This window comes from Camelus dromedarius, chromosome 14 (assembly GCF_036321535.1).
Source record: "Camelus dromedarius isolate mCamDro1 chromosome 14, mCamDro1.pat, whole genome shotgun sequence".
Taxonomy (NCBI): domain Eukaryota; kingdom Metazoa; phylum Chordata; class Mammalia; order Artiodactyla; family Camelidae; genus Camelus; species Camelus dromedarius.
The window spans coordinates 20,675,174-20,685,007 of NC_087449.1; the positions used below are offsets into that span (position 1 = coordinate 20,675,174).

The 9,834-nt window shown below is 45.5% G+C and overlaps 1 protein-coding gene across 1 annotated transcript; it reads right to left on the reverse strand.

Annotated features, from left to right (window-relative positions):
• Positions 1-6,339: 6,339 nt before the first annotated feature.
• On the reverse strand, positions 6,340-9,505 carry GADD45A (growth arrest and DNA damage inducible alpha). Its single transcript, XM_010989011.3, has 4 exons — positions 9,189-9,505; positions 8,600-8,701; positions 8,107-8,344; positions 6,340-7,020 (listed from the first exon to the last, which is right to left on the reverse strand). The coding sequence occupies exons 1-4, from the start codon at positions 9,230-9,232 to the stop codon at positions 6,907-6,909; spliced, it is 498 nt and encodes a 165-aa protein (XP_010987313.1). The 5' UTR covers positions 9,233-9,505; the 3' UTR covers positions 6,340-6,906.
• Positions 9,506-9,834: the final 329 nt, after the last annotated feature.

Genomic DNA, 9,834 nt, shown 5'->3' on the forward strand with positions numbered 1-9,834 from the left:
TAGAAACTGCACCATAATCATCTTTCCGTAGCAAGTTCCAGCACAGTACTTGGTGCACAGCATGGGCTCAGCCATTGATTTTGAACAGAAACTGTTCTGATAATCCAACTGAGTGATAAAGGACTAAATTAAGTTAATGGAAATGGAAAGTAACATAATTTAATTGGATGGTGTCTTTCCGTATTCAGTTCTGTTGGGCTATGTAGTTTACTGGGGGACGGGGGGTTCTTTTTCACTTAAATAACCCTCTACGTTTGCAAAGATAAAACTATGTAGAATACATACATAACATACACGCACAGAAAAATTCTCATGGGAGATGTGATTATGATTAGGTTACATATATCCAGTACTTCCAAGAACTGAGTCAAGTGCTTTCTACGCATTGTCTTCTTTATTCCCCAGGGGAGGTGGGGACAATAATACAAGCCTTGTTTCTTTTCCCATTTTCTAGGAGAAATAATTGAGGCTGGGAGAAGTTACACTAACCTTCCCAAATTCTAGATGGGATCCAAGACCCAAGACGCAGGTCTTTCTGGCTATAAAAGCCCACTGTCTTAACTGCTGTACTCTTTTGCTTGCTCTTTTGTCAGCTCTATCCATAACAGTTTCACGAAGAAACAAAATGAAATCAGAAGGCTCTTCTCCAGGTGAACCATTTCTCGCAGAGTGATTATTTTGATGATTGTAATGTGATTACAATGCGGTGATGTAATCAGGTGTTAAGCGGTGATACTAGGAGTTTGCTGCTTTTCTGCATAAGTTCTCAGACACTTAATTGTAGAAAAGACAATAGCAGAAGAGCACCCAGGGGCACAAAAATCATTTTTCCCTGTGATGAACTTCTAAAATGAAAGAGAACAATTCTTAGAATTCTCTGGGTTTTTTGTTTTTTTGTTTTTTTTTTTTTTTTGTCTCCTTTAGTTTTCCTGAGGCTCTGTCCCACTTAGTAGTTAAGTAAAAGATTAGATCCAATTAGTTTCATCCTCCCCCGGGCTAACCTCTGCTGCCTGATTGGCCTCCTTGAGAGGCTGAGTTTACTGTAGAATTCTGATTCTCCCCTTACTCGCCATGCAGCTTTGGAGGCGTGAGTCTCTTGCCCTCTCTGAGTCTCAAGCACATTAGCAAGAAATCAAATGGATTGTTAGAAGCCAGAAAGTGCTAATAAGAAAACTAGAAACTCCAGTCGCCTCTGGAGCGCTTACCCTGACAAGTGCCCTGCACAACAGGTGGTTTTTATCATGCTAATCAGCTTCTTCCTTGTCTTGTCCAAGAGCCCAGCACGTGACAGGTCTGTTGCTCAGGGTCAGCTCAAGGCGGGGCTAAGAGCCATCCTGTAGGTGGCCTCTCCCACCTTGTGTGGGTCTCATAACTTGTACAGTAATCACCTTAGTAAACTAGTGAATTCTAACTCTGTCAACAGGTAGCAAATTGTTCTGGTTGTACCTCTTCCCTGGGAATCCCTTCAAGATTTGCAGAGAAATGTGTATTCCTCCACTCCTGGTGGGCTGACATCAGGGAGCCTGGAAACTGATCAGGTGAAAACTGTCCTCTCTCCCTCCCTCGAGATTTGTAAAGAGTGGTTCTGCTGAGTCTCAGCTGGAAGAACTCCAAGAAAGCGCTCAGTGTTTCTCAGACTTCCCTGATAATAAGAATTGCCTGAAGTACTTGTTAAAAGAAAAAAAATACAGACTTTTCCCAGCCCCACTTAATCTGAAGCTCCTGGGAAGGGGTCTTGAAGCTGTATTTTTACAAACATCCCTAGGTCTCCATTATCATCGGAACAATGTGAGAAATTCTGATAGTGCAAGTAACTCATTTTACACAGGAAGAATCTGAGCCCCAGACTGAGAGAGATTTGTTGTTGGGGAATGAAGGGTAGACCCCACATGCCTAAAAGGATTAGGAAGGGAAGCCTGAGTCCGGCAGGCTCGAGTTCACAATAGGGAGGAGGGAGGTCTGTGGAAAACTAGAAATCCTTGTCTACAAGGAAGGAGCCTCCCCTCAGCCCCGGCCAAACACTGTCATGCAGAATGTGGGCCGCTGCTGCCACGTAGGGCAACTTTTCAAGAGACAATGGAAATCAAGGTTTTTCTAAGAAATTTCTCCATGTTTACATGTTGACAATTGATTCAAAAAAATTTCTATGAGCCACAGTTCTCGTGGCTGCCAGTTTCCAACCTCGCATTAGGACTTCATGAGCCATAATTTTCGTCTTTTCCTTGCCTCTCTCGTGGTGGTAATAGCACACTGCCTCTTTTCTCAGTTTTAACAGTTTTTTTGTTGTTGTTGTTGTTGTTTTTTAATGGAGGTACTGGGGATTGAACCCAGGACTGCAAGCATGTGCTCTACCACTGAGCTATCCTCTCCCCTCCCAGCAGCTATTTTTAAATGGCTTTCTATCTCCTACCAAAAAAGGGGGCTGGTTTGCAGGGTCTTTTATGATCTGCTTCCTACCACCTTTTCCCACTTCACCACCTGTCATTGGAGAGTATGGATTCCAGGGCCTCGGTGTGCATCTCAGATTCACCACTTACTAACAGACTCTGGACAAATTTCTCTCTCTGTGTATCAGTCTCTTCACCTTCAAAATAGAGGCAATGATAGTATTTATTTCCACCGAGTGGTTGTGAGTGCTAGTAAGTTCCTGTAAAGTGCTTAGAGCTGTGCTCAGCCTGTAGCAAGCCCTGTGAGTTGCCCCGGAAGCTCGCCCCAAACATACCTCGGGTTCCTACCCTCCAGAGCTGCCGTTCTCCTCCTGGAATAAGTCCCCTTCATGTCTCCTCATCCTCTGGGTCACCCTGGATCTGGCAAACCTTCCCGGCCCCCAGGAACACGTCGGCCTTGAACGTCACACGTCATCACACGTCGCCCTGCATCGCAGGTGTCAGTCTTCTGCTCTAAATTGTGCACATCCTTAAAGGGAGAGACCTTACTTTTTCACTTTTGCAGCCCCGGGACCTAACACCATGCCAGCTACATGATAGGCTTTCCATAAATAGTGCTAAAGAAGTGAATTGCTAATCTTGATTTCCTTATTTGATGATAAACTTCTTAAGGACAAACCCTCCTTACAGGCTACATATGTGAATTCGCCGCAGCACCAAGCATTCTATTCCATATTCAATCAATTAAGTAATTTGTGCAGCTTGCAAAATACGATGCTAGCTTCTGATCAAAGAACTTACAATCTTTTTCTCCATGTCATCCCCATGTGCCCTCCAGAAATGTCTACCCTTTGGATTCCCATCGCAGTTCTCTGGGCCCTTCTTATGTTCCGGACACTTTTTTCTTTGGATTGTATCTGTTGATGTGTGCATCTCATTGCTTCACCAGACCGTGAACTCCTCAGAGCCAGAGTATGTGTCTGAGTTTTTGTAGACTTCAATACAACCAGCATAGCCCCTTGCCCAGAGTATGCACTAAGTACTTCTTGGTGGTCTTCATGAACACAGCCTTCTCACAGAGTTTCTTATGTTTATCTAAGGACTGTTAAAAAGGAAAGAAAAAAAAAATGTTCTACTCAATTTGAGGGACACCAGCCTGGTGTTAAATCATGCCATTGAGAGTTTTATTCGTTTGAAGGAAACACACTTCCTTGCTTGCAGCCTTTCCCCGCTTATCAACGAATAAAATTTAACCCATACAGTTGAAAACTGAAGAAACAACGACTTCACAAGTGTTCCAGTAAGGCATCTCAAAACGTGCTTTGGAAATACTTCCAATTGACATATGCAAACAGCTTTTTCCTAGTAATGACCCTTTTTTGTTTGGGAAATAAAATACCTATTACAGGAAATGAAATTTTGTGGCCTTCATGAGTCCTTTCGCTACAGAAGTTTCACTTACTGAGGGCCTTGGTGAACTGTGGAAAGGAGGAGGCAGTGCTATTTTTGACACTGGGGTGAAGTTGCCAGTGGAAAAAGTAGGTATTTTCCACAAACAACACACCTCAGGTAGAGGAGGGGATTTTTGTTCCTTTTGCAACATTTCTACCTACTTGCAATAAGTAGGTTTAATGGCATTTAAAGCCACAACTGAAAGATACTAGCATCCTTTAGAGGTAGCATCTGCCCAGGTGATTGCACACTTGTTTACAATTAACTGTTTCGTGACTGGATTTTTCAGTGCCATGTTAATTTTGTGTTGTGTTCAATCAGGAAAGAATAACAACAGTTAAAATTTAAAAACCAAAACAACATTGCATTCGTTGTTGAAATTTTTCCTGAAACAAAACCATCTGAGGAATGTATACTACCACTTTCTATCTCTAAACACTATGAATTTAGAATACAGATTCAAGACGCTTTCCTTCCAATATATATACCATGTTACAAGCAATGAATTTCTCTGATGCCTCAAAAATTTTCTGATTGCTGTCGCCTAAGTTTTAGTAACAGACACACCATATTGAGTACCTGCCATACGCCAGGTAGTTTGCATTCATTATTTCTAAATCATTTAGTCAACAAATATTCATTCAATACTCACTGTGCGCTGAGAAGTGTGCTAAGTACTGGACTACACTTATTGGTTCTGACCTTTCAGGAAGTTACAGTCTTGTAGGAGAGGAACAACTCTGCAAGATGGGAGATTTTATCTTTTTTGCAGATGAGGAAAAAGGAATGTGGAACTAACACTGGCTGCTCTTTCCATCAAGTCATCTTGCTCCTCTCCACTCAGCCTTCCTAGTTTAATTCTCTCATCTCTGCAGAAGGGTTTTTCATGAAGTAGTTGTGAAAAAGGATTGGAAATATTTTTTTACTTTAGTGGGAAGGTTTAAAAAAAATTCTGTTTAAAATGCACTGCTCTCAATCTTTTGATAATGTAAGAAATGAGTATTAAATATCAGTTATGTTTTGGATTGGGCCCTGGCTTAAGTAAGATGCAACAAGTCTAAACAAGGCCTGAAAACCCACATTTCTAGCAGATGTGGAAAAACAGAAACTTAATTGCAAGGTGAAGGGCTCAGCGGCCTGTGTTATTCCTAAGATAGGCAGAAACTTGGAGGGCTTTTTTTGTTGTTGTTACTGTTAGCTGGTTTTTCTCTTCTGTTTCTACTTTTGCCTGATTGCCTGGAGTCATGACAAGGATGGGAGACAGGCGGCAGGGGAGCCCTGGGGGGTATGGTTTGAGAAGAAGGCAAAGAAAAATCCTGTGGACTAAAGCTATGTTAGGCCTCACCTCAGTAGGTTTTGTTTGTTTTTTTGCTTTCTTTGGCTGTATCTTCAAGAGATTGTTGCAGTTAATTTATCAAGTGACTGTTCCAAGTAAAAATGTCTCTTCTGCTGAAGTCTTTTATTTCTTCTGCTCTTTTCTTCCATCTCTCCCATCTGATATAATTTAACCAAACCCCTTAGAACTGTAGCAGACAGCTGGAAGGCACCGGAATCTTTGGCAGGCTGCTTGTTCCCTGAACATGCCTCTGCACAGGGCACAGCCTTGGACTGTTACAGTCATTTTCTAATTGGCCTTCTTACCTACGGCTGCTTATCCCAGTAACCCGTCTTCCAGTCCCCAGTGTTATCTTCCTAGAACACTGATCACGTCACTCCCTGCGTGAAGGCCTCTGCAGATTGGCCAAAGTTTACAGAAGGAAGCCCAAATGCTAAGGTGACACAGAATGCCCTTCAGTCTGGGCCTAATCCCCACCTACCTTTTCAACCTTATCTCTCCCTTATCTTTTTACACCAGAGGCACACAGAATCCCTCTTTGTCCCCTGAACAAGTTTTGGTCTTTCAGGCCGCCACACTTTTTCAGAAACTACTGCTAGCAATAACCTCTTCCTGGTTTAAGATCCAAATAAAATGATCTCTCCCCAAGAACTTCACTGGTCCTACAGGTAGCTTCGGTCACTCTTTCCTCATTGCTTCCTTAACATGTTGCATATAATCTTCTTATAGCACTAATAGCACTGAAATGTAAGGATTTATTCAGGTTCATCAAGTGCAATTTCTAACACTTTTCCCTAACTCCAACTCCTTTTAAATCACCTTTGTTTTTCTGACTTTGGATGAGCAGGTAGAGCTGGTACCAGTAAAATACCTGTTAAATAATAAATTAAAAAGCAAAATTATAGTAGAGCAGGGCATCGGTAAAATTTCCATTAAATAATAAATGAAAAAGCAAAATCATGCCATGTCCAGCCCAAATGTTTAAAAGTGGGAAAAATATATATGCATACATATATACACACCATTTATATAATATAGACACATGTATACTATATATATACATAATGTATATCATTTCAGGAGGGTTTTAATTTTTCCGTATTAAAAAACTCGTTCAAAATAAAGTCCAAGTAAAAAGAAACAAAAGCACACATTAAGAAATGATGCAATTATTCCATACCAGTTTATTGTAGGTATTGTGTTTCCAAAAATTTATAGCATAAATAACCTTTCATGTCACAAAATAACTTAGTACAATTTATAATAAAACTTTGAGAATTTAACATCTCATCAAAATACAATAAAATATGGTTTTAAAATAGGATTAACCCTTTCTGCTTTTCTTTGACTTGAGGGCATATGAACCAAAAATACCCACACTACTGCTGCACATTTAAACTTTAACAAAGCATATTTGGTTTATTTAAATGTAACTCAACGATCCTAAATTAATACATAGTTTTGTTTTCCTTCCTGCGTGGTTCTTTGTAATTTTTGTTCCTTTTGACTTGTGTTTCTGTCTCAACACAGCTTCCTTCTTCATTTTTACCTCTTTCCATCTGCAAAGTCATCTATCTCCGGGCTCCCAGAACACGTAGTTGAACTCACTCAGCCCCTTGACATCAGTTTCTGTAATCCTTGCATCAGTGTTGGGAGTAACTGCTTGAGTAACTACAAAGGTATTTCAAAACTTCAGTGCAATTTGGTTCAGTTATTTTCATTCAGATGCCATCACCGTTCAGGGAGATTAATCACTGGAACCCACTGATCCATGTAGCGGCTTTCCCGGCAAAAACAAATAAGTTGACTTAAGGCAGGATCCTTCCACTGTGATGAATGTGGATTCTGGGGACAAATTCAGGAAAATAAATTTACTATTTAAAAAATCAGCATTTCCTAATAATTACACCATTTTTGAGGGGAAGATGCTTGAACATTCTATTACTTTGGCTGTGTGACATGGAGACCAGTTACAACCATAAAAAAATAAAATTTATTCTAGGTAGCTGGGTTTCCTGTAAAACCGTTAAAGGTAATTCTCTACTAAGCTACACTCTGCAAAGTATAAACACATGCAACCCACTGAGCCATATAATATGTTTGCATGTTAATATTTATTGTTTTGCATAAGAGTATTATTCACAGGCTTGTGCTACCAAACTTGTATGTGGACAGAGACCTGAGTGAAGCAACTTTGAGAAATACTTCCATGCTGTGCTACCAGGAGGTGAGAGCTGCAGAGCAGTTACCTAGAGTTGCCACCTGTTATCCTCCCAAAAGGGAGAGTAGTATTTTTCAGGAGTAACAGAATAATTAGGCTGCCACTTAACAAGATCAGTCCAAAAGGAGTGAAATCTAAAAGACAAAACGATCACTTTTACCTCTGTAAACACAAGTTATCTACCTACAAAAGGTTTTTACTGGGGGGAAAAAGCTCCACTGAAAAAAATGCAAGATTGCGAAGAAAAAATTTCCACATCATTCTCTTAATGTATTTCTAGGGAATTAATAAGGTCTCTCTCCTACACCATTTCTATTTTTAGCTTTGACTGGCGAGAATGAAGCTGACTCCTTAATGAGGGTGAGCCAGGAATTTATTTGGCTTTATCTAATCTGCCCTGCTAAAGGAATTAGTCACGGGAGGTAGTGCAGATGTAGGTAGGGAGTAGCTGGGCTGACAATGCTGACTCACAAGGATCTCTTCCGCTTCTGGCAGCCTCCAACGTGCTTAGACATGTTCTGTACCAGAGAAAATCCTGGTGATGAAACTAGCACATCTCGGCTGAAAGTCCAGCTACTCTTTAATGGGGCAAAGGCGCCCAACTCTTGACCCCCACCCATCCCAGATCCGCAGTCAGCCGACTCTCAGCTCTTGTCGATTTCCTGCCAGGACTCTAACCCCGACCTGCCCGCAGTCCCCTTCTCCCTTACCGTCACCAGCACGCAGTGCAGGTCCGGGGGCTGCTCTGCGCCCTCGCTCGCCGCGGGGCCCGCGTCGGTCTCCAGAAGCAGGAGCTCCGCCAGCCGGCCCGGGTTGCTGACGCGCAGGATGTCGATGTCGTTCTCGCAGCAGAACGCCTGGATCAGGGTGAAGTGGATCTGCAGAGCCACGTCCCTGTCGTCGTCCTCGTCCGCCGCCAGCAGACACAGCACCACGTTATCGGGGTCGCTGAGGGCAGGGGCGGGGCTGGTGAGCCCAAAGGCCCAACTCGCCGCGTGGGCGCCCGCACCCCCGCCCCCCACCGCTGCCCGGGTCCCCGGGGTCGTGCCCCAGCCCGCTCGCTGTCCCTGAGACAGGCAGCCGAGGGGCAGATGGAAAACAGCAGGAAGCGGCGCTGCAGCGCGAGGAGCGCCCCGCAAAGGCGACCTCCCCGGGCCAGGGCGGTTAGTGGAGCCGCGAGGGACACGTTGGGGTCCCACTTACACATTGAGCAGTTTGGCCGCCTCGTACACCCCGACGGTGATGGTGCGCTGACTCAGGGCTTTGCTGAGCACTTCCTCGAGGGCATCCCCCACCTTATCCATCCTACACGCAGACAGAGCAAGGGGGTCCCGTCAGCCCGAAGCCCCTCCGAACCGTCGTCGCCCCCTCGCCCTGCACCGCGACTCTCTCTCCCGAGGGCACGCGCCACCGCGCACCTGGGCCTTCTGCAAACCCCGGGCTCGCCCAGCTGTCACTTCCATGACCTCTCGCACGTCCAGAGGCCGCGCGTCCTGTGGGAAGCCCCGAGAGTGTCACCCGCCTCCCTTTCCCGAGGGCAGGAGCCGCGAGGGTAGGAGCCGCAGGGGCAGGGATGGTTACTTGTGCCCTTTGCAAAGTCTCGGAGGGGCTCGACCAGGCACGCTCTTTCTGGCCACGCGCGCTTCTGAAGTGTCCCCGCCGAGGAAAAAAGAAGAGGTGCCCTCTGCAAACTTTTAACCGCTCGCTCCCGGGCAAACCTTGCACAGCCTGGCAGCACTGGGGTGCGCGCGGTGGGCAAGCAGAGTTCAAGAAGAGCCTCCGGCCGACCTACCTTTCGGTCTTCTGCTCTCCAGCCGAGAATTCCTCCAAAGTCATATTGCAACTGCAGGTCCCCCACAGAGAGAGAGCGGCTTGCGGGCTGCTCCTGCCACCGCGGGTACGCGGGCGCCTGCTCTCTGCACTCCCTCGCAGGCTCTTCCAGCGCCCGCTGCCGCCGCGCCGTCCGCCCCTGCCGCCCAGCTCGCTCGCCCACCGGCTCTCGGCCCCTCCCCGCTTTGCCACGGACCACAACACCGACACGGCAGCTGCCTCACAGCCACTGAAGGACAAAGGCCCGGCTCGCAGGATTTATTCTGCCACCCACCAGCCAACCACCGCCTGCCTCATTTGCATACGCACAGCCATTGGGCTATGCAAATAAGCCTGCTCCCGATAATTTGACCCGAGCTCCTGGAACCAGGCTGAAAGGAGCGGAAGGGGGAGGAGTCATGCGCAAGGCGCGCCTAGAGGGCGGGGGCAGGAGGGGGGTAGGGCGGGGCTAGAGGAGGACCGGGTTCCCAGTGGACTCTTCCTGAGGGCGGGATGGGTAGGAGGGGAGGTCTTTGCAGTGGCGGGAGTTGAGGGGTGGGAGATGACTTCAGATAGGGTTGGAGCAGGCTGCTAAGTGTTTCTCTAGTTGGGGCTCATTTTTTAAAAAT

What these genes read in the sequence shown, in the direction of transcription:
- GADD45A (XM_010989011.3), bottom strand. Translation starts at nt 9,232, where the DNA reads ATGACTTTGGAGGAATTCTCGGCTGGAGAGCAGAAGACCGAAAG. An exon ending in GGAGAGCAGAAGACCGAAAG is followed by an intron (nt 8,702 to 9,188) that starts GTAGGTCGGCCG and finishes GTCTGCGTGTAG; the next exon opens with GATGGATAAGGTGGGGGATG. An exon ending in TGCACTGCGTGCTGGTGACG is followed by an intron (nt 7,021 to 8,106) that starts GTAAGGGAGAAG and finishes ATTTGTCCCCAG; the next exon opens with AATCCACATTCATCACAGTG.